At 32.3% G+C, this 26,468-nt stretch overlaps 1 protein-coding gene across 2 annotated transcripts in view; it reads right to left on the bottom strand.

Moving 5' to 3' along the window:
* Positions 1-26,468, bottom strand: part of Pu (GTP cyclohydrolase punch) — a 107,076-nt gene that overhangs the window by 41,692 nt on the left and 38,916 nt on the right. For both annotated transcript variants that reach the window (XM_072520646.1, XM_072520645.1), the window contains exon 2: positions 7,002-7,211. In XM_072520646.1, the coding sequence (XP_072376747.1) occupies positions 7,002-7,211 (210 nt within the window). The remainder of the gene's footprint in view (positions 1-7,001; positions 7,212-26,468) is intronic.

Genomic DNA, 26,468 nt, shown 5'->3' with positions numbered 1-26,468 from the left:
TGCTGAAAATATAGGTTACTGTAATTGTAAAATAAGATTTATTAGGCGAAATAATTAGGCGAAATATTTAGAGACAGTAGCGAATATGCTAGGACAGAAAAACACACATTATATCATTGCCAAAAGGGCACTACATCATATCTTCGTTGTTATTGGTATGATTAGAACGTGTGATGCATTAAATGAAAGGTGAAAATATAACAAATACGTTAAGGAAGAAAAAACAAACAAAATTACAACCAAAAGAGCACTTCACAGTATATTCATTATTTATGAACGTATAGTTACAAACGATATATCATAGGGTACTGTGAATAAAAATAGATTAACTAAAAGACAAGTTTTTATTTGTTGACTTAAAGAAGAACTCTGGCTATGAACATAATAAACAACTGATCGAATCCTAACATGCGACATAACAAATGAAAGATAAAAATAGAAAAACAAACAAGGCGACTAACAAAAGGGCGGTACACAATATCTTCATTAGTAATGAACGTATAGCGACATACTAGGTATCATAGAGCACTATGGATAAAAATAGATTTACTATAAGACACATTTTGATTTATCGACTTAAAGAAGGCCTCTGGCTGAGCACTGGTCGAATCCTAACATGTGACATAACAAATGAAAGGGGAGAATATAACGAATATATTAAGATAGAAAAAACAAACAAGGCGACTACCAAAAGGGCACTACACAGCATCCTCGTTTAATTGTGGCTTAATCCCATGTAAACATAATATTAACTTGGACATGCCACAAGAAAGCAGTTTTAGAACATGGTTACATAATTTCCACTGAGCATAATGGCCATAAAACTCCAGGGAAAGATGAAAATTATGAACCAGATATTGTATTAAATTATAATAAAACTAAAGGTGCGGTTGATACAAGAGATAATTTGACAAAAGAATATACGACTTAAAGAAAAAGAAATCGATAAACAATGGCATTGTTTAATCACCCGACCTAAGCAAGGGATACAAATACTAATAAGTTATTAAGAAGAATATCCAGATTGGGAAAAAGGTCGTTGGGATAACCTAAAACTCTTTTATTGGAGTTTTTGTAGTAGTTTAAATTCCTATATAATAAAGTGTATGGCAGTACCACTTCAAAAATGATCAGTTTTCCAAGCTTAGTCCCTTTCGATAACACTGTGTTTCCTGTAATTTTTGACTGTTCTCATTTCTGCTGTTCCCAGCATTCTCTGTGTTTGGCAGTGTCGGATCTTGTTTCTGATTCTTACGTCATTATTTTTATTTTATTATTATTATTATTAAAAGTATACGAAGAAATTTAGTACTTAGTAAAGCGTGGCATCAAGTAAATCTTCAAGCCAACAAGAATAAATTGGCCAAAAATCCAAGATAACCTTTATTCTCTCCAGGAGTTTGTATCCATTGAAACAACAAAATATGGTGAAAATAATACTTTGACTGAAAATTCCAATACCTACCGATTTGGACCAACCGACATAGCCCAGGAACACTCAAAGCCTAAAAATGGCGAAGATATTCGAGAAACATACATCAGCGAGCGAAAGAATGTTACGATTGTTGCCGGATCGCTTGTGATAATGTCTACAGCAGTTGAAGACAGAACGTCAGGTAGAAATATTTCCAGACTACCGCCTATAAACCCGGAAAACAATATACCGTCTTTTCTTCATTCCAGAGATTAGGAATTTGTTAATGTTTTAACATCAAATTTTGCATCATCTTTTGATTATGTTTTGTATTTATTCACTGATATTCACTGTTCTTATATTTATTCACTGATAGTTTTTTGTAAAATATACCACTGCAATATATTTATTATTTATTGCAGCAGAAATATAATATAATTAAAATTCGGAATCTCTATCCCCCAAAGAAAATTTTGAAAACAGCCGTAATACCCTTGGAACTCTCGAACCGTACGCTTTGGGCCGATAGAAATAAAAGATAATATCGAGATGATTGTCTGATAATGATAGCGCCGATTTAGTTGTCAAGTTGTTGCTATGGTTATGACACGGTCGACGTGACACGTGCGTCAACGTTTTGATTTTAAAGAGGCGGCGATGGCAGTTTGTAGTCATTGAATAATGGGAGCCTTGCAGTTGCATTAGTTTAATATTTTATTCAAATGTGGACAATATTATTAATATTATCATTATTTTAATAAGTTATAGATTATGCATATTAATATTAATACTTAATGTGAAAAAGTAATTTTACTATAGGAAAAATGGGAAAAAAAAACGAATGGTTGTACGTTTATAATACTTTTTATCGTGCTTCATATATGAACTGCCCATTAACCAGGCATTTTTTGATTATGATCTTAATATCCTTTCTACTAAAACTATGTTCACCTCAAATTCAAAGTAGTATCCTGCACCTGCATGTTTTGTTTCACGAATCATCGTAGTATTGTAATGTTTATTTTAATTTATTTATTTAAATATTTAAATTAAAATATTTAAATTTATTAACTTTCGAAACATCAGAACCTTTTTTTCTTCTGGTGCCTATTCGTTTGGAATATTGGCGATCATTCTGGCTATAATTATTTATCTATATTTAGTGCCGTTTCTCAATATGTGTCCTAGATATTCTAACTTTCTCCTTTTAATCGTATACATCACTTCTCTATCTTTCCCCATTCTTCGTAGTACAGCCTCGTTGGTTATCTTGTCCGTCCATGATATCCTTAGGATTCTTCTGTAGAGCCACATCTCGAAGGCTTCAAGTTTTTTCTCCATCGCTTCAGTGAGTGTCCAGGATTTAACTCCGTAGTATAATATCGAGAAGATATAACATCGTAGGAGTCTTACTTTTATCTCCAGATTAAGGTTGGGGCTTTTAAAGAGTTTGGTCATGTTGTTGAATAACCTCCTAGCCTTCTCTATTCTACATTTTACTTCTTGTGAGTGACCCCATTGTTCGTTTACTATTATTCCAAGATAGGTAAACTGTTTTACTCGGTCCACTGGTATATTTTTCATAAGCAGTTGGACATCTCTAATTTTAATTTTGCTGATGAACATAAATTTAGTTTTTGATATGTTTACTTGTTGTTCAAATCTTTCACTTACTTCATTTACTTTGTTTATTAGTTGCTGTAAACTGTTTAAACTGTCTGCAAAAATAACTGTGTCATCTGCATATCGGATATTGTTTAGGCGTTCTCCATTTAAAAGGATTCCATGTTCGCAATTTTCCAAGGCTTCACTAAATATTTCTTCTGAATATAGATTGAATAGTATAGGTGAAAGTGTACATCCTTGTCTAACCCCTCGCAGAATCTGGATGGCTTCCGTCGGTTTATCTCCAACATTTGTTCTTATTGTGGCTGATTGGTTCCAGTATAAATTTTGTATTATACGCCGGTCTTTATCATCTATTTGAGCTTTTGTTCGAACATCCATCATTTTTCGGTGGTGAACTGTGTCAAATGTTTTTTGGTAGTCCACAAAGCAGGTGTAGATATCGCAAGTCATATCTCTGCATCTTTGGAATAATATCTGTAGACTACAGTGCATCTCTCGTACCTACGCCTTTCATGAATCCAAACTGTGTGTCTTGTATTCCTTCTTCGCATAGCTTGTATATTCTGCTATATAAAATTTTAAGAAAAAGTTTTAGTGTATGGCTCATTAGACTTATTAGTCTATATTCTCCGCACTTTTTCGCTCCTTGTTTCTTTGGTAACGTAATAAATTCTGAAGCTAGCCAATCTTTTGGAATATTGCCTGTGTCATAGATATTATTGAAGATTTTACATAGTATTCACATCATCAAGAAATTTAAGAAATTCAGACTGTACTCCGTCTGGTCCTGGAGCTCTCCCTTCTTTTACTGATACTATGGCTGCTCTTATTTCTCAGAACCAACCAGGGCGTTCTTCAGCCATTGTACAAATTCAGCCTTTTTCCCGACATAATTTAACTGTGTGTTCCAATTCACGTCGTAAGTCGTAAATCGGTCACTTTTAAATCACTAACTCTCGTAGCAATTTTTCACAGAAATTATTTAAATATCCTTCTGAAATGAGTGTAATGTTTCTTTTATTATATCTAAAGTCTTCTAATATTAACACTAAAACACACTTAATTTATAACATTCATTTTTTAGCAGAATAAATTTATATTTTAGACTGAGTCCTAACATCTAATTTAAATTTATACATAGTCGCCACATTCTTCGAAACTCTCCTAGAAACCAGTAGAATTCTCTCGACGTCAGACACTCGTAGCGCTTTTCCAGGTGCCACGAAGTTTCAATCAGGGGCGTAGCAAAGCTGGCGTAACAGTATCTTTATTTAACATATAGGTAAATAAGGTTTATTTCGTTTAATTAAGGTGAATGTGGCTGGTCCATATCTGAGAATATTTATAAATATGATGCGTTCTTTAATTTTTCTGACATGTTGGTGTTGTGATCAAAGCTCGGTGCTTGTGAATAATAATGAAATGAACGGGATGGATGAAAATTTTATAAAATTGTCATATGACCATCTAGGATAAATGAAACTGAATGTTGGGAGGTTAAAATGAAAGGAGAATAACGAATGCATAAGGCATAACTGCGAATACTTAGATGAATAAAAAGAAGAATACATATATTAAGGGAAATTCTAAGGGTGGCAACAATTGATACATACATTAAAGAGTATGGGATAAGATAGTTAGCACATGTTTAACGTCGTGAAGCTAATCACTTAATACAAAGAATTGCTCAGTTGAAAATTTCTGAAAGGAGTAGGAGAAGAAAACCTGGTGGGATACGCTGAAATAGGATGATCCTTAGCTTAAGGCAGCGAATTAATCTATGTTTCCAGATAAATCAATTCTCTGACCACTTTAAAGTTTTGGTCATAACTGGTGAGATATGTATCAACATAGACTTATCTTATGTGCATGTGGCTTAAATTTGGTTTTACTTTAGTTTGAGTGTAGTTTCAAAATCTCTGCTGTCGCTAAGGTCTGTTATGATATGTGTAGTTCTTATCCTGGTTCATTTTATAATCTTTACATGGTATATATTGAAGTCGGTACTCGTATATACCATGGTCTGTAGTAATCTATTAAATATATAGCTAAATTAACGGCCTTTTTTGAAGTTGAAGAGCTATGTTGAAGAGTTGACATTCCACCACGTCGCGCGTTTTAGTGTCTTTATTTGTAAAAAGTGGTTGATATCGTTAGCATCTTGACTACATAGCATTGGATTTATCATTTTGCTTTTCATGGGCGCCTTCTGTTGTAAACCGGTCTGACTTCAACCAGTTGGTTAATTATACATCTTTTCTTGCGCCTCATGATAGTCATTCCAGGATCCTGGAACTCAGTACCAGCTTGTACAGGTCTAGAAGATGGGTACCATATATGTTTGAATTTACTCGATGATATTCGAAATGTGTATGCCGCCTGAGATCTAATGATTATTATACGTAATTATGCTCCTCTGCTACAGAGTCTGCAGCTTAAGTTTCCATTAAACAGTCCCATTGTTTTCAAATATCCTTTGATTGGCACATGTCTAGTAAGGAAGCCTATTATGACTCTGAGCTAATTTCTGCTTATTTTCCACAATACTTCAGCTCTATTAGCATACGTCCAGATGCTAATAGATGCCATACATGGAAGATGTTTATTCGCGAAATATTTTTATTGATGAAAATCACTGGTTGATTCTGTCAGATTTGGATGCAGAAATAAACTCTGCGCTCTTAGTGGATAATGCGTTATCCTTCCGATGATGAAGATTAACGTAGATTATTAATGATCTAACTCTGTGATCACACCGCACTCGATTTCGATTTGACTCGAAACTACACTATTTCCAGGATATTGGCGATCACACATAAGTTACAAGTTACAAGGATGAATAAAACTTAGAAAAATTGAATTTAAATAACCACTGCTAATCAAATACAGATTTTACGATAATTACACCGGATTGATTGTGAATGTTTCACGCAGATGACTACTCGTTCACAGATAACAAAGAAGTGAGAAAGTGAGTTTTGTAACCGAAAAAACCGTGAATAATTATTTTTTGATAATAATGACAGCAAAACTGGTGCCATCTGGCGGATGATAGCGTTAACAATCCTTTTAAGAGTTGTAGTTTGTATTATGAGTTGACTACGTAGTTGTTTTTAATTTGATAGAAGTTACAGTATTTGCTTACAGAGTAGGGGAAAATTGTTGTTTTCCACAACAATTCTCTTGGTGGAATAGAAATATTTACAGATGCTATATCTGTATTAGAGTAGAAAGATGCAGAAATCACATGGTATGATGTTAGCATGTCTACTGTTAATTATATTTAGTTTAGTTATATTTGAATCATAAATTTATCTGCATATATCTTTTGACTATGGGATTTTTACAAAATGTATTCATAATTCGGTTCTGGAATTCTAAAATTTTATGTGCCGCTCATGTCAATTGAAAAAGGTCAAATTGCTCCAATTTGCTGTAAAATCACATTTTGTAGAACAGATTTGAAGTATTTTACACGCCAAATGGAACGGAATAAAGAAAATCTTTATAAATTCATATTTAAAACAGAGTTAGTGTGGCGATTTTTGACATATTTTATGACATAGTAGATGATTTTTTTAAGCAAGTAGGTACCAATATTTATCAGTTATAATGATTTTCTATATCTTTAACAGCCAATTATAAAATTAAAATTTTTTTTCCATGTTTAAATCTATTATTTTTTATAAGGAAACATGAAAATGTTTTTTTGTTTTATCTTAGTAACTGTTTATGCAAATTTATATTTTAGTTTTTACGCTCCATATGCTTTACAAAACTATGACATTTAGATATATTTAAAGATATAAAGAAAATCTGTCAAGTTCAGTAAAACGTACAGAAACATAAACCAGGGTACCTTAGTACACTTCAGAAAACATTCAATATATAAAAATATAGATTTTTGTCTATTCAATTTATATTTTATTACAATTATCCAGCTAAAACATCAACTTACCTTCAAGGCTTTGATCATAACCTTTGGTAAAGAACAACATAGCCTTTGCAGCTCTTTCCGGAGTTTTCAATAGTCCCTGTCGTTCTGGATTTTCCCCTAGTGATGCCAATAGTAATTTGTACGATCTCGACATTTCCGGTAACATGTCTTCTCTGGTGGGAGGACGGTGGTCTAATTCTAAATCGTGGTGAAATGTGCAGTTCTCGTGACCTGAAACAAAATATTAAGTTATGAATGATCTGACAAGATAATAACGACAAACACTCAAACACTCAGCTGTTAAAGAAAAAAATGGGCAAACTAATAAATAAGAACCTTATTTATAATCACCATTAGCCATTTCGCGTCGTGATCTTCGCCCAATTTTTATGTTTGGTATATAGTAGAATACACCCAGCATTGTATATATACCATACCTTACTGTTGATCTTAGACATATTTTTTAATGTTTTATAAATACTCATTCTTAAAGGCTTTCCATGGCTTTTTATATGGTAGCTTTCGTAATGATAATTGAGGCATATACATACTTAGACAAGAAAGCTTGGCAGTGTAGAACAGCTTCTGATGAAATAGGTTTAAAGCTTACTAGGACAAAAAGGGATATTTACAATCTTCATTTAAAGATGGAGTTATTACGACAAAAAAAAATTATAGTTTTGAACAGTGAAATCATTTTGCAATGTAATAGGATATGGGACGATTGCGCCGATTTTACCTGAGGTAAAATTTTATATTCAGCTGAGTGCACAATTGTAACCACCACCTCCCGTGGTGATATAATATCTTAATGTCTCCCTTGTGCGACTGTACCGCAGCACCGTAAGGAATTAATGGACCAAATAGGCTAGGTTATAATATACTTAAAAATGGAAATAAAATATAAGAATTTATTCCAAGAACTACACTTACGGACTTTAAAACATTTTATACTGTTGTTTCTGATATGCACACTTAATTAATTAGATTAAAGCTGTAAGTATGTAAGTACCTAATAACTATCATGCTGTAAGTATTAAATCTGCTGCCGGCGCAATCGTCCATTGCTTAAAGGTCCCTTTATAGAGGCCGGATTATAGCAGGTACCATCGGTGCAATCATCCCCTGCCCATGTAAGGGTTATAGGGTCTTTAATTAAGATACTTTGATACTGATGCATTTTAAATAATTGTTTTTTTATTAGTGGCTTTTGATATTTGAAGAAGTGCTTTGGTTTTTATCAGAAATAGACATCATTGGCAATATTAATCTCAATCTTTACTTCAGAGACCAATTCATTCTCCTCCTATTAAGTTGGAAAAACGGCAACTGGGCTAGAAGTAACGAACAGAAAGCAGAACGATTTGCAGATCATTTAGAAAGCACGTTCAAACCCAACGACAATGATAGTGAGGAACTGAGATGGATTTGAGAACCATTCCAAACCGAAGAAAGAATAACGCTGACAACATTTATCACTCGACCAATCGACCTATCAACTAATATTACTCCTTCGGTGATGTCAAAACAATTTGAAAATATTAAAACCAATAATAGAAAGAAAAGATATTATATTAAATCATCAATTTGGTTTCAGAAATAAACATTTCACTATAGATCAAGTTCAGAGAATAACGAATAAGTATAATAGAAAAACATTAGAAGAAAAGAAAGTCTGCTCTACAATCTTGGACGTAGCACAGGCGTTTGATAAAGTCTGGCATGAGGGTTTCAACTATAAACTACGAACGTTCATGCCTAAATAGTATTCAGAAATCTTATACATTGCGATTATGTATTTCAGAGTAAAACAAGAAGTGTACACCGATTTAGTACACCGAAAAGATGTATTAGGTCCGATCCTGTACCTATTGTATACGTGTAACATTCCAGAACTAAAACAGAACACTATTGCCACCTTCGCGGCTGATACAGCCATGCTAGCGATAGGAGAAACTATTGAAGAAGCGACTGATAAGTTGCAACTATCAGTAAATAAAATACATACCTGGACCAGAAAATGGCGAATAAAATTAAATGAGACTAAATCTGCACATATCAACTTTACAAATAAAAAAGTAGAAAATTTCCCAGTTAGAATAAATGATACCCAAGTTCCTTATGCAATATCAGCAAAATCCTTGGGCATCACCCTAGACGCGAGGCTACGTTGGAAAGTCCATGTCAAAAAGAACAGAGGCGAGCTTGGTATAAGACATAAAAAATTGTATTGGCTGATTGCAAAAAATTCAACATTATCCAGTCATAATAAATTATCCATTTACAAGCAAGTACTGAGGCCAGTATGAGTGTAGGGGTGCCACCTTTGGGGCTGTACCAAAGCTAGTAATCTACATATTATCCAGAGATTGCAAAACTAAGTACTGAGAAACATTGTTGATGCTCCTTGATATATTCGTAACAGAAACCTCCACCAGGACCTGGGTATAGAAACTGTGACCGAAGTAATCAATAGAACAGCAGCAAGTCACGAGCAGAGCTGCATAGTGATGTGAATGTCGAGGCAATCCAGGTTCTTGACAATATTGAACTAAAGAGAAGACTCATAAGTACAAAACCATTTGAGTCAGTGTAGATGTCTAACAGTTTAGTGTAAAAAGCAGAGTATAGTGCTGTAATGTTAATGCATGTTAGTTGTAGTGCATTAGTTGATAGATAAAATAAGAGTAAGCCATAGGGCAAGATCTTCGATATAAGTATTTGCTGTTTATTAAGTTAGGTCAGAAAAAAACTGATAGTTGGTCATTTGTGACCAGATAGCAGTATACAGATACGGTACAGGTGTTATACAAAAGTAAATATTATTTATTTCATATTATTACTAACTTTTTCATTTGTTAAATAAGATTTTTTGTTTATTAGGAAATTTTTCCTAGTAAATGTAAAAATCATAATATAATAATATTAACTAATGTAAAAATATATTTTTAAATGTCTTTGTCATTTCTTTATAGCTTTTATGAATTATTGTTAATATATTTTTAATAATTGGATTTTCCACAAAAACGTAAGAGGCGGAAATTACATAATTATAAATGTATATCGAATAAATCAAAGTTTAAATAATTGTTATTTAATAATGCATTACGTTATATAATTATTACTTTGTTGTTAATGCAGAAAACGTGGAAATCTTTATGTGAACTAAAACTTTAATTATAAAAGTAGGTAAGTATACTAATATTAATAAATATGAATTGTTGGAATGCTAGTTTTAAAATGAATTAAATCATTGTTTTTTACACTTCTTTTCAATCATTTATATCTCCAGCATTCTATCTTTTGTCCGCACTTTTCTTGCTTTTATATTTTCTTCTTATTCTTCCTCTTTATAAGCAATGCTGCTTGTTCATTGGCGAATTAATATCTCTATGGAAGGTTGTCTGCCACTCAATCTTTTGGGAGACTTCTCTAAACTCCAAAGATGGATTACATATTTGAGTCTTACTCTGTCAAATGCTTTCTTTATGTCAATCAGACGGTTGCGTTTATGTTTCGTTTGATTAATTTCGGCAATAAATTTATATCTGTAGTAGCTTCCCGCTTATTCTATCCCAATAGCGTTATTTTGAAGTTCTGATGTTTCTTTTCAGTAGTTGTGCAGTTTCCACTTGGATAGGCAAGGTAATAGTTGTTGTAAATTTTATATCAAGAGCATGGCCTTTTCAGAAATAACGGAGTTATATCCCCACTTCCCGTGTCCTCCACATGCAGTTCAGGCTTCCCAATGTCCTTAATTATCTGGACCTTCCGTCTCATTTTGGGTCTTGGTCTACCTGTCACTGGTCTACACTTGGTGATTTTCTCGATAAATGTTTCTGGGTCCTTCCTTTTTAGATGCTTCATGTATCTGAGTCCTTGGATCTTGATAAATCTGAGAATCTCTTCTTTAAAAGTTTCATACTTCGTGGTTCATCAATTTTCTAAATTTACCATCACCTAGGTTTAATGGGCCTGCAATTATTCTAATATTTTTCTCTCTTGAGTGGTAAGTGTTTTCTTGTAATTCTGTGTCAAGCACAATATTTCAGTACCATATGTTGTTACTAATGGAATTGCTCATTCTTTTTTTGGTCGATATATGACAGTCTTAAAAACGGTGGTAAATAATTTAGAAGATCTAGTGTCCCTTTAAAGTACTCCTCGTTTAATTCGAATTTCTCAATATCTTCGTGAACACATTCTGTGATGTTTTCATGGATATGCGTGATTTTTGCAGTAGGTCGTTGGACTATTCTAGAGTTTGCAAGAGCTTCAAGTCGTTTTGGTAGACTGTATCAAGAGCTTTCTCATAGTCTAAAATTATTAGGTCAAGTGGTTTATTGTATTTCATACTTTTAATCAATAAGGCTCTTTGGGACTGGTAGGTGATCATTTGTACCATATTCTGACCTGAATCTTACCTGCTCGCTTGGATGATATCGATCTACCTTAAAGTTTAATCGATTGGTAATAATCTTTGTGAAGTTTTTTTCATGTAACAATAATATATTTAGGCTATTTGGTATACATTCTTCACAAGAAATGGTTTCTAGAAGCTTACCATACAAAGAAAGGTCTAAAGTAGGAAGGTAGAGGGACTGTTACTGGTGGCAAATTGGAACAGGTGTTCATTTGCAAAAGTCACCGCAGTCACTGCGGAAAAACTGGTATAGTGCTTGCCATTTGTCCGGTAATTACTATATCTTGGAATTTTGGCAGCTATTCAGACAGTATTGACTCAGATATCGACTTTGAATATTATTAATTTTAAAAGGGGATTCATGTATATATATATATATATATATATATATATATATATATATATATATATATATATATATATATATATATATATATATATATATATAGGTATATATATAATGTAATGACATGTCTCGCAAATTCGCAAATAGGAAAACAAACAAAAAATAGGTATGTCGATGGAAGGCAACCGTAAATACATATTTCTGACTATTTGATCGTTATCAGTACAGTGCAGCCAACAGTACTACAGGCCCTATAGGTCCTTGGCTTTGATAGTCGACTACTTTTTTTCCACTTTTTACGATTTTTTATAGTCCCTTATTACCATTTCTTTTATATCAGTCCGGACGGCATCAAAGCAGTTCCTTCGTGGTTTCCCTCTTCTTTCTTTCCTTGTTCTCCTGAACTTTTAGAACGTTTCTTTTAGAACTTTTAGAACGAACTCCTAAAGTACGGAGGACCAAACAACTACTAAAACTAATCCAAAAAATAATAGAACAAAACAGAATTCCTCAAGAATGGAGATTAAACATCCTAATACCCAACTTCAAAAAGGAAGACAAATCAGCCTTGAAAAATTACAGATGAATGAATTTATTTAAACACAACCCTAAAATTAACAATTAAAGTGATAAAAAACAAACTGAACTTCATATAACACTAATTAATATTTAAATGGGAATAATCCACAATTAAAGGTTAAAGTACGTTTATTGACGTTTCAATTTCCACTTCAGAAATCGTTCTCAAAATACAAAAACTAATGTTTGTATTTTGAGAACGATTGGAAATCGTTCAATCAATTTCCGAAGTGGAAATTGAAAAGTCAATAAACGTCCTTTAACCTTTAATTGTGGCTTATTCCCATTTAAATTTTAATTACTTTAAAATGCCACAAGAAAACAGCTTCAGAATAAAATTATAACACTAGCAGAAGAACAACAAGGTTTTAGGTCGGGAAGATCACGCACCCGCGCTATATTTATAATGAGGCAAGTACAAGAGAAATCATTAGAATATCACAAACCGGTATATATTTCCTATGTTTCGTGGACCTTAAGAAGGCATTTGACCGGGTCACATTAGAAAAGTAGAAAAGAAAACTAACTGACCCTTTTGAAGCTGGCAATGGTATAAGACAGGGAGATTTCCTGAGTCCTCTATTGTTCAACCTGATTATGGATAAAATAATAAAGAAAGTAAGAACTAAAAAAGGATACCAAATGGGAGAAAAACAGCTTAAAATAATCTGCTATGCAGACGACGCAATAATACTCTGTCAAAGTGAAGACGATTTACAACGTATACTGCACCAATTTAATATATCCGGCAGAAAATTTAACATGTTAATTTCCCCAAAAAAGACAAAATGCATGGTTATAACAGCAAATTCACTAAGATGTAAATTGGAGCTGGAAGGTCAGAGAATAGAAAGGACAAAAATGATGTTAGAAACACCAGAGATGAAAACAGATGAGATCACTAGAGTAGTCCACTTATTTTCTTCTGCACTTTCTTCTGCATTTTCCCCTCGCATTTTCATATACTTGGTTTCTTCTTGATTTTTAATCAGGTCATTTAAACTTAAATACATATTTTGTTATACTATAATACACATACTAAAAAAATAAACAATTAAGTTATTACTTAATTCCATTTATTATTCTGCTCGATTATTTCGTTTGCAAATACCGAAGCAATTGAAAACAAGAATTCACAGACAAATTAAAAAACTATAAAAGCGTTTTTCAATGTTGATTGAATACAATTACACCTTCAAGAACATCAGTATTTTACAACTAGGGATGTCGAAAGGAATCTCTCTATTCTAAAGATAATTTGGGGATCATACCCATTAAAACGTCGCAATTTAGATACTTTAGATATTTCTTAGAATAAATTTATGTTCACTGTCATTAAGCAGAACTAAATTATAACGAATAAGATTTCAAGGAAAGTTAGTCGATCGTTTCCGTTAGGTTGTTACCTTGAATATAATAGAAATTGTACGCGGAACTTGTTTAAAAGAGGGATAGGTTAGGTTTATCATATTTTTATTAACTTACTACATACTACAAGGTAAAATTGTAGAATAAAGTTATCTTAAAATTATAAATATTCTAAATAAATTAGTTTTTCTCATACATTCTACTACGATCCTTCCAGACAGATGAGTTATTCAAACCAGTAACTGTGGGCAAAATAAATAATCCGGTCAATTTAGACATAAAAATAGTGTCAAATAACAAAAATTTCCGGAAAGTCAAATATTGGTGGAGAGCTGGGGTTTACCATTACAAATAACGTTTTAAAAATCCCCATCGATCGTATGTGTGCTACACAAGTTTACTTAACATGAAGAAGATACTGAACATATTTATTTTTGATAAATATGTTCAGTATCTACGCAGACATTATGGGCTTACAGTGATGGTAATATTTGACGGCTACAGTGACTCGACAAAGAATATTAAAGCTGCGTACAACGTCGTCGAACTACAAAAACATCATCGGGTTTCGCGATTATCTTTGATGCATTTATGACAGTTCCAGCGAATCAACTACAATTTTTCGCTAATATTAATAATAAACCTCGTTTCATTTCCATTTTAAGTGAAAAATTAACAGCTACGAAAACTGCAGTGAAACAAGCTAAAAATGACGCAGATGTCTTCATAATTGAAACAGTAATTGAAAAATTTAATGCAACAAACAACAATTGTAGTGTGTGAAGATGTTGATTTGTTAGTACTACTAAGTGCAAGGCCTCCAATGGATAAAATTATTTATTTTCTGAAACCTGGAAGGGCTCAACAGCGAACAGAAATATATTTTTTTAAAAGTTTATCTGCTTATCCTAAGTGCCAAAACTATATTTAATTTTTACATGCGATAACCAGCTGCGACACTTCGTTAACAATGTACAGAAGTGGCAAAACGTCAGGAAACGTCGGCAAAAAAGAAAGGAATTCGATTTCTTCTTGCGGTTTACGGAGCTCCAAAAAAAAATGACTGGCATTGATAAATACCGATACTTAACTTTTGTAAAAAATATGAAACAAGAAACAAGTAGTACAACTATCATGTCTTTCCTCAATATCAGCATCTGCTATTCAACACTTGTATCGAGTATACTATCAAGTTCAAACATGGCTAGACAATCAACTAAATCCAGAAGACTGGGGTTGGAAATTGATAGATAATACTCTGAAACCGATTAAAACTTTACTCCCACCTGCTCCAAATGTGGCTGTAAAAAAGTCGGGTTGCTGTGTTCTCCAGCGCTTACCAATTGCCAAGGTTAGCCTTGCTCAAATGTCCACTTGAGTAGAAAGAGTAAGATTCCTGTGATTTTAATTAAGAGGCCAATGACTCAGCCACATTTGAACAATTTATAAACATCCAGCAAGAGGAAGAAGAAGAAATCGAAGAAGACTTGACTGTTGGAGTAGACTTTCAAGAGTGTGAATCTGATTAAAATATCTAAAGAAATCAAAACAATAGTTAACTCACTAATCAAAATCAGTATTAATAATAAGAACTTGACGGATATTGTCCCCTTAAATTATCCTAAAATTGTCATGACAGTTAGTGGAGTAGGCCTACAGAGGAAACCACGGTAAAAAAAAACGCGCCGAGTACACTACCTCACAGGTAGCGTGGAAATGTTTACTTATAATGTATAATGTGACTCTTAAAATCATCGCGATATCTCAGGAATGGTAACTCTTACGAAAAAAATGATGAAAATCATTTTTGTAGAGAATTTTAAGGTCTACAACTTTGGTTTAAGGTTTTTTTTCTGTCTACAGGACAGATGTTTATCTCCTAAAAAACATATCTCAACAACGTGGAAAGATCTACAGGTCAAAAGGATTTCTTTAAAATTTACAATCTACAAGTCATATTTTTTACGGCACCCTGTGATAAATAAAAAACAGAAAAATATGCAAACAGAACGGAATGAAAACTCTGTTATTAAATTACATTTATTAGGGAAATCTAAGGACTGATAAAAATTGGCTGTTCAGAATTTAGTGAGACAATCATGAACACTTAACATCTTGACAAATAAGTGATGGATTCGATCGTTACTTGATGGAAAATCATTTTATCTAACAATATAACACTGAATAAATGTGGCGACTGTCCAAAAACTTACATCGGTCAAACTGGCAGAACTTTTATCAAACGTATAGCAGAACATAAAAGGGCTTTTAACAATAGAAAAACAGACTCTACGTACGCACTTCACCTTCTAGACCATAATCATTCTTTTAATGACGAATTTCAAATTCTTTACATTCAAAATAAAGACCATAAGCTATCTTTACTAGGATCTATGGAAATCAACAAATTAAAAAATACAGACATAATTCTGAATAACCAATTTGAGACAAACAGTTCTCCCCTCCTTAACTTATTCAGTTAAAGACTAGAGAAAGTTTTCAGTGTTTTATTGTTAGATCTTGACAAATCTCATAGCGTAATAATAGAAAAGTAATAAAACTGAGAAAAGTGTATAAAGTGGCACTCTTTTTTAGTACCACAATTTTTAAGAACATACGAATTTTGTGTAGTATGGATTAACATCAACGATATAATATCATGTAATAAACATGTTAAAAATGCAGAGGGAATACGAGAACAACCTTGGCCAAAGTTTAACCAATTTCTTGATTTGAAATAGTTTAACCTTGCTTTTTAGAAGATTACAGTTTTTATGTATTCTATATTAGACCAGTCTTTTTAATAATTAATTCTACTATGGGGAAATGATCAAGTTTTGGGCAATTTTAAATGAGCTTCAACTTGGTAGCTTCAATTATTAAAAAAAACTTTATTTCTTTTTAGTAGTAATAAACTAAAAATATCTTGACTCGCGATTTCAGAGTATTCTGTATTTTTATATATGATTCTGTTGATAGGACTAAAATATTATGTCAGAATCGTATTTGATTTGATATGCGAGACAAAATTAAAAAATTATGAAGATAACATGAAATGTACGATAACATAATGTCTGTCAACTTCTTTCTCTTACTGTGCCTTATACTTTAAGAACATTGGTGATCATCACGGCCCCTCTTTCTTAAGGTTTTCCGTGTTTCTTACGTGTTGTGTCCATAATAATTTCCACATTCTTCGATAACACCACATCTTAAAGCTAGCAAGTATCTTTTCGGTTGCATCTTAACTGTCCAGGCTTCATCTCCATACAATAGGACAGAGAATATGTATTATCTCAATACTCTAGTTCTAATTTCTATTCCCAGTTTTCCATTCCATAATACTGGCGCTTCTGGCCATCTCAATGAATCGTTTTATTTCACGTCACGGTCGCATTTCTACTAACATCCCAGAAAGTTGTATCTGGGTACTCTTTATAAGAATTTTCCTTTAACGTAGTTTCTTTCGTCTTTATTCTTATTCTTACTTACAATCTTGATTTTTGTTTTTTTTTGTGTTCAGAAGCACTACAATCTCTGCATATCTGATTGTTCACTAGTGTTCCGTTAATTGATATGCCTTCATTGACATCTTTTAGTGCCTCTTAAAATATCTCTTCTGAGAACGTATTAAAAAGTAAAAGAGATAGTACACATCCTAATATATAATATGTTTGCGAGCCTGCTCTGTTGTATTTTGTCGAGGGCTTTTTCAAAGTCAACTAGACATACGAATAAGTTACAGTTGACGTCTGGATATCGTTCTATGAGTCTTTGTACAGTAAGTAATACCTCTCTAGGGTCAAAGCATTTTCTGTGTCTGTTAACACTCTACTATAAACAATATCATAGAGCCTCAACAAAAATGATGCGCTAAAGGTTCCATGGAATGCAAAGAATAACTTATGATAGGATTAGTTATCTCTAACCAGGCATACAAAAAAAGATTGTTGTTACTGCCTTGATTGATTACAAAAAGCCTCTGACTTCAATGAGGTGCCACATCAATGAATTACAGATATTTTAACAATATACACATTTTTTTTTCTTCATCTTAGTCTGATCAGTGTTTTGTAAATTCTGCATTTTTTTCCTGATATTTTTATTTTTCCATATTGTTTCATTCAGGCAAACTGCGGCTATGTTTGCTCTATTCACTTAATCTTCCACTTTAGTTTCGAGCTTTCCGTAGCTAGATAATATGATGTCTAGCTATTTAAACTCCATCACTCGCTCTGTTATCTGAACTTCCAGCTACAATTTGCATCTTAGTGAATTTGCTGTTATAACCATGCATTTTGTCTTTTTTAGGGAAATTAACATGTTAAATTTTCTGGCGGTTATATTAAATTAGTGCAGCATACGTTGTAAATCATCTTCACTTTGAGAGAGTAGTATTGCGTGGTCTGCGTAGCAGATTATTTTAAGATATTTTTCTCCTATTTGGTATCCTTTTTTAGTTCTTACTTTTTTTATTATTTCATCAATAACCAGGTTGAACAATAGAGAACTCAGAGAATCTCCCTGTCTTATCCCATAGCCAGCTTCAATAAGCTCGGTTATTTCTTCTTTTACTTTTACTTCTATTGTGTTGTTTTGGTAGATATATTTTCGATGGTTTTGATTATTCCTAGAGGTATCTCTCTTGCGTACAGTAAGTGGATAACATCCTTTAAGTTGACTCAGTCAAATGCCTTTTTAAGGTCTACGAAACATATGTCGGTTTATTGTATTCTAATGATTTCTCTTACACTTGCACTCTCATTATAAATATACCATCAGTGCATGATCTTCCCGACCTAAAACCTTGTTGTTCTTCCGCTAGTGTAATAATTTCAGTCAGTTTATTTGCTATGACTTTGGTTGTTACTTTTAGTGTTGTGTTTAATAAATTAATTCCTCTGTAATTTTCGGGGTCCGATTTATCTCCCTTTTTGAAGAGGGGTATTAGGATGCTTGATCTCCATTCTTGAGGAATTCTGTTTTGTTTTATTTATTTCTTCGTTTGACGTCACCCCTGGTGTTGGTGGTTCATTATCTTCACCATTCGCAAATAGGGATCGAAAGAATTCTACCCATGTTTCCTTCTGAATGTATTTTGTTTTTATTTGTTCGTTTATCTCTTCTCTTTGTCCTCTGATCTTTCTTCATATTTCTTTTTGTGTTCCGTAGAAGTCGTGTTCCATCTGTTTTGAGACGCTCTGCCAGTGTTCCCTTTTTATTTGTCTAACTAAAGAATTCGTTTCATTTCTGATTCGTTTATAGTGGTTATAGGCCTGTTGTGTTTGTTGTGTTCTGAATAGTAAAAAGGCTTTCTTCTTTTTTTCACATTTTGTCTTCACGTCCTCTCTAAACCATGGTGTTTTCTTTTTTGATATTTTAGTGTTCGTTACTTTTCTCTCTCCAAGTGATTCTATTGCTGCGTTAATTATGTTATTTTTTAATATTTCCCAGCTTTCCTCGATGTTATCGTTTTCTAATATTTTATTCGCAGCGATCTTGTCTGATATTCTTTTTCTGTATAAGTGTTCCGTGGATTCTGTATTTGGTCCTTCGACTTTGAATTTTGTTTATGTTGGCGCCGCTTTCTTGGGTGTCAAGTATTTCAGGATGAGTCTTATTTTACATAATACCATGCTATGGTCGCTACCTACATCTGCTCAGTTGAGACATCTTACGTCGATTATTTTCGATGGATGTATATCTCTGTTGGTTATAACATAATCTATCATAGATCTTTATCCAGCAGTGATATTAAATGTATATTTGTGTTGATATTTGTGGCAAAAAAATGTGTTCTTTATTCTAAATTCGTTATTGGCGCACTTTATCAGTTCTCCATTTACGTTTTTAACATTCTCATTATATTTTCGCTTAATTCCATGTATTACTTGATTGCCTATTCCAGTGTTAAAATTCCAGAATATTATCATCTTCCCTCTGACTTGATCTACTACTTGTAATTGGTCATAAAACGTTTCCCTTGTTGTTTGAGGCTTATTATTTTCTGGACCGTATAGTACGATGATTTTCAGGTCTTCCTTCTTCATTCTTATCTTTCCTGTTACAATCCTTTCTGATGTGAGAATCTTTTTAAAGCACAATTATAATGACAAATTGGAAGATTTAAATTCTTCTTCAACCGTGACCTATTTCAAGAAAACTGAACCAATATGGTTCACGACATGAATCCCCTTTTTGAGCCATAAATCCTTTACTCCTTTATTCTGACTCACTGACTCTGATTTTAGTATCAAAAATAACAATCTGAATTAGCGAATCTTAATCATGTCCTGTATACAGATGATTTGAAATTAGTGACTTCTTTCCGAGACCATTTAAATCAGATGCTGAAGAAAATATCAACTTTATTATCGAATAATATTAGTATGCAGTATGCACTTTGTACTAGAGAAGCTCCGTATTCTAAATTTGGTCAGAGGAATGGTAAACTGTCTTACTCGGTCCATTGGTGTACTCTTGATAAGTAGTTAGGCGTCTTCAATTTTGTTATTGCTGATGACCAAAATTTACTACCACCCTAAGGCACTCAAAACTGTTTCATCTATTTCACTTGTATATATACAAGGATTTCCACAGTTTTCACTGTATTCCTTCACTCAACCGTTTTCTCCAATTTTTCCTGTTTAGCCAGTCCCCTTCCTGTAGGTTTCTTCTACTCATTGCTTCGTCCACCTCATCTCTGAAAGATCTTCGGGGTCTGCCTCTCTTTCTTCTTCCTATCGGGCTCCACTCTGTTATTCTATTTATCCACCGATTTTGGTCTGCTCTTCTGACATGTCCGTACCATGTTAATCTCTTCTGTTCGATGTAGTCTATTATGTCGGAGTTCATTCCCATTCTCATTCATTTCACTATTTCACTTGTATATTATCATTATTAAACTTACTTCTACAGCACATTTGATATATTCGGTGTGTATTCTGGGCTACCAATGTTTTATCGTCTACAAAACTCAAGATGGGCGTCATAGATGGGTCATTTCTGAGCATATCGTAAAGTTCGCCAATGATTTCAATTCGAGCAAAGGACTGTTGCCAATAGATTCTGCAATAAGGTATTTCTGGGTACATTTCAATTTTTTTTTAAGAATTATTACTACCGTAATGAACATGAAGCTAAGTTGTTTGGACACATTACTAGTAGTGATAAGTATCGATACTACAAGGCAATATTGAGTGAAACAGAGACCCTTAACGTTTTTAATTAAACAATACTAAATCAATGTTACACGGTTGTTAAAAAGAAGTTTTTAGTAACAAGAAATGCTTATAGTTTAGTTGTTCACTAAAACAAATATCGTAACTTCCAAGCACTATCTTTTGATTAAAATAGACCTTTGATAAACTCGAGATCTACTTCCATTTTTTTTTTATAGGTCAATAACAGCAATAATTGCTTATCTGATTAAATATCGGATTGTATTACCTATGAAATTTCTCTAGTTTTTTAGATAAACAATAAAAAAAATTTCATACTGCCTTTTACAAATATAGAATATTTATATACGTTACACTATTGTTCAAATTTACAAATAAGTTTTGATAGTTCTGCTTTAAGATATAGTCCGGCGGCTGGTTATTCTGGTAATTAAATATGTAATTAAAAATATTTATTTTTTACTTAGGTATATCACGATAAAGCAGGACATATCGTATGTGTTAAAATTAATCTTAACCATTTTTTATTTACATTTCACCCTACAGGGACCCTTTCTCTTACCACAAGCTTGCATTGATAACTAATGTAGAATAGCTCTTTTAATTACTCTTGTTACTGCTAAAATTATTTATACTATAAGAACTTTATAGAGCTTTTGCAGTTATTATAGCTTGTAAATTAAACTCAGTAATCTTAATATTAAGTATTTTAGAATTTCATGAGTATACTTCAAGTATAGTTAATATTTTAGTACCTTTATGTTATAGTTTCGTATTTAACTATGAATATGTTATAGTTATGTGTTCTTAAAGAGATTATTTGAAACTGCACCAAAATTTAATAGATAGTTTAATAGAAGTTTATAGATATCGTTAGGTCTTTCCTCTATCCGTTGTCTCCAAGTACTTTAAGATATTTATGTTTGTGATTTTCTAGTTGTATTTAATTAGATGAAGTATCGTTAGTTTATTAATTATTATGAGATCCCTACTATTACATGTCACTGGTTGGTCTCGGAGCATAATATGGTCCTAATATAACTTGTACTTGCTATTTTCAAGCACAGTATCAGGATCTATTTATAATAAGGGAGATAAACGCATTTTTCTTTCTTTAATATATGACATTCGTATTTCTTGTTCCTTTAGTTTAAGCGGTGATGTGTTATGATGATGTGTTATGATGATGTGTTATCAACTGCGCCAATCGTGCATTGTAAAGTAGATGCTTTAGCATGCTCCTAAAAATAAGTTGTTAAATTGGCAATAAGTTTTTGTAATTGTCTATCTAATCTGATATAGACATAAGTATCCTGCCTTCTAAGTATCGAAGTAATTTTGTTCTTTTTATTACAACTCAAGGTTGATATATGTCTTTGTCTTGAATAGTTAAGTGCAGATGATCGTATATATCTTAAATGCCTTAAAACAATTGCTAAGATTTGACTGATATATCATCTTACCCTTCATTTAAACACGGAAATTAAATCGGTTTTATTTGTTATGGTAAATTTTTCCCATTATTTTTTCTTCGAGATATTTGTCATCTTATATACTAAAAGGCTAAGCCCTTTTCTTGTGCGCAATACTCCTCCTAAACGGTGATAGAGAGGAGAATAATTTTTTCGAATAATTAAACAGATTGTTGAGTAGATCCCCCTAAGGTTTAAAATTAAAAAAATTCGAACCGGTTTAAAAATGGCGGCCATAAAATGAATTTTTCCTATAGTAAAGTATAGGAATTTTACAGGTTTCATTATTCAAAATTTAAAGTCCTAATTTTCAATGTATTTTTAAAATATGCCCGCCTCTACTTTTTTCTTATACTTACTGATTGAATTCAGGAGTTGGTATTTTTTTATTTTTATGTTTAGTTAGAAAGTATTCTATTTCCAAAAAGTGCAGCGTGTGTGAGGTGTTTTGATTGATATTTAGAGATTTAGACTACGTTTTGAGTTTAATACTTGAAGAATTAAATAATGAGGCAAGCATTACTTTGTTTTTAATTTATTAGTTAGAAATATATTATTAATTTTGTTGGGAATAAGCCACAATTTTACTTTAAATTAGGTTTATTTTAAATAAATAAATAAAAAATATCAGCAAAACTTAGATCAAAACTCTTTGTCGAGTTGATCCGCTAGTATAATTTTAACCCATGACCTCAATGTTTTGGCAATTTTATATATCCAAAGAAAAGAAATATTCAGGCCGTAGAAATGAAGGAACTGAGAAGAGTTCGAGGTGTGACAAAGAGTACTAGATTACTTCTTCTTCTTTTTCCTCTTTATAAGCAATTCTGCTCGTTCATTGGCGGATTAATACCTCTATGGAAGGTTGTCACTACATCTTTTGCGCGTTCGTCCGATACTTCTTCTGCCAATTTGTGACTTATCTCTTGCTATTCTTTTTTTTTTTTTCTATTTTGTGTCCATTTATTTATACACTGTACGTTACATTTTCTTCCAATCTCTTCAATCTCCTAGCGTATTTCCTGTAATTCTTCTGAGGACTTACATCTCTGCGGATTCCAGTAGCCTTTGCGTTGTGGCTGTGTCGGGTCTTGTTTCTAAGGCATATATCATTATTGGTCTTATACTGGCTTTATAAATTTTTGACTTCATCTTAGTGTTAATGTGTCTGTTTTGCCATATTATAGTGTTATTAAGGCATCCTGCCAGTCTGTTTGCTTTTTGTACTTGATCTCTCACTTCTTTGTCCTTTGTCACTGTCTCCATAGCTAGACAGTGTAATTTCCAGGTATTTTATTTCCAGTATTTACTTGTTCAATACTTGTGCCATTAATTTCTATTTTACATCTGGTTGGTTCTTTGCTGACTAGTATTGTTTTAGTTTTCTGAAATGAGATTGTCATATTAAATTCTTTTGCTCTTATGTTAAATCTGTGAACCAGTCTTTGCAGACTATCTTCATTTTATATTTTTACTACTTGGTTCCCCATTCTTCATCCTCTTCACCATCTTCATCTTGGGATATCAATATTGCCTCGTCTGCGTAACAGAGTATTTTTGTTTCTTTGTTATCAATTCTGTATCATCAACGCTTTTGATGATTTTATCCATGATCCAATTGAAGAGCATGGGGCTCAATAAATTTCCTTGTCTTATTCCGCTGCCTATTTCTATAAGTTCTGTAAGTTGTCCATCTATTCTGACTTCCATTTTCTTGTTTTGGTAGATCTTTTTGATCGTTTTTATAATATTTAGGGGAACTTCTCTATTATACCGAAGATGGATTACATCTTTGAGTCTTACTCTATCAAACGCTTTCTTTAGGTTAATCAGACCCAGAAATGCTGGTCTATTATACTCTAGTGATTTCTCAGTAATTTGCTTTATAACGAATATTATATGTATATTATATTATACACGAGCTTGCACTACGAAAACCCTGTTGTTCATCTGCTAAACTATTCTCTGATTTATTAGCACTTGTAAAATTTTAGTTGTAAGTTTTAGCGTAGTATTTAACAAGTTTATACCTCTGTAGTTTTCTGGCTGTTTTTTATCTCCTTTTTTGAATAGCAGAATTAGTTCGCTCATTCTCCATTCTTCCGGTATTTTATTTTGTTTTATTCATTCTCCACTACTAGATTACGTAGTTCCTAAATTAGAGAAGAGCTTAAAGTTGAATCTATTCTAGAGCTTATTAAGAAGAGGCAATTTAGCTTGTGGGACACTTGGAGTGGATGGACAAAAAGACAAGCTAAAAAAGTATGGGAAGCAAAATCAGCAAACAAAAGAAAACTAGGAAGGCGAAGGGCAACTTGGAATAATGAAATATGCAAAATATTTAATAATAGGGGAGTAACATGGAATGAGGCAAAAACAATGGCACAAATATAATGGAAATGATCGGAAGAAATTTAAATATGGCTAAAGTTTAGATAAAAGATTACCCCTAGACCTCTTAACACCTTTCAAATAAAATAAATTATCAAAGACCTAATACCTGTGCACCTATATATGTATTTAGTAGTTTTAGTTTGGTAATATTTTGAAACTATTAACAATTTAATATTGATATTATTATTTATACCCAATCAATATAATATTCAAAAACTATATTAGATTTTCATTTGATTTAATATTTTATTCGTATTAAAGGGCAAGTGAAAAGTAATAGTCATGTCATTATACTGAACAATTATGAAAGTAATTGTTTAATTCCATCACAAATTTCTAGTACTTATTAGGTAGTAGTAAATCAATAATCAGGGAATGCTGTTTTGATGACCTCTATACTCGATTACACCAATGCGAGTGTGTTGAAAGTTTTTATCTTTTACGCTATATGGTCATAACATAACTGACTTCTAATAAAACTATATATTATCTTGACATTGTTTTTAAAATCTACTACAATGACACAGATTAAATTGAACCAATAATTCGAATATTTATGACTTTTTGAGGAACAAATTCCAAAATATTGCAAAATAAACGATGTTTCGTAGTCGGAAATTATTTTTGATACAGGTATCGTGTTTACATGAATATCGTAAGTTTATATTGCCAATGTTCCTCCAATTTTCTCGATCTTCCATATCCTGATAGTGGAATGCTAATGATTGAGACGATGTACTTTGTAGGGAAGCTGCTTCTGGTTCTTTTACCTTCCACAGCACCCTGTCATGTCTTCTAAAGATATAGGCTATTATGTGATGTATCCCCATAACTTTTTCTTGATCTACATTTGTTCTGTCTATTGTTTGGAGAGCAGTATCTTAGCCCGTTGTTACACTGCTTTGTATAGGTAGTTGATGATATGTTATTCCTGCTTTTTACCTTAAAACGACTCCAGAGAAACGATTTGTATCCAGAGAGGAAGCGTTTTCAGCGAGATAATGCAAGATACCTATACGCATACCTGGATGCAACAACAAAATTTACAACAATTCCAAGGCCATTACATTCACCAGATCTTAGTCCCATTGAAAAGAGAAGTAGTACGAGTAGCGCCAAGACATAAAGTATATTTGATTCGATTAGTTATATAATCCTGAACCATTATTCTTGAAAATTATAATGTGATCTACTTTAGAATATACTTGGGCGTTAGTGGTGTATTTAAGGATAAGCAGTGATTGTGTAAGTAATATATATATATATATATATATATATATATATATATATATATATATATATATATATATATAGTTTATATTCAGAAAAACTGTAAATGTACTTCGTTTTCTTCGAATAATTTAGATGAAATTTGGAGTAAGTTAAAGGAATTATTCAGATAGTCATATTGAAGAATATAAAGCAAACCGGTGATGACAGCTACAAATTTTTAAAATTTCTAAAATGTGTGTTATCAGGACGCATCTTTACTAAAATGTAAAAACGATTAATTCAATCAAAATAAAAGAGAGAGAGATTATAAAGAAGAAACGCATTCAATCAAAATTAGAAAATAAGTAAAATTTGATATAGATCAAATAATAAAAATAATACACATAATAAACATAGTAATCGCAATTTATTCTAGAAGGAGTGGACACGATATGCTCTACTCCCTAAAATACTCTTGCATTTTGGTAATTGTTATTTTTATTATTAAAATTT

Source organism: Diabrotica undecimpunctata, chromosome 1, assembly GCF_040954645.1.
Source record: "Diabrotica undecimpunctata isolate CICGRU chromosome 1, icDiaUnde3, whole genome shotgun sequence".
Lineage (NCBI taxonomy): Eukaryota > Metazoa > Arthropoda > Insecta > Coleoptera > Chrysomelidae > Diabrotica > Diabrotica undecimpunctata.
Note: the sequence above shows the minus strand (reverse complement) of the source record. Positions and strands in the feature narration are given on the sequence as shown.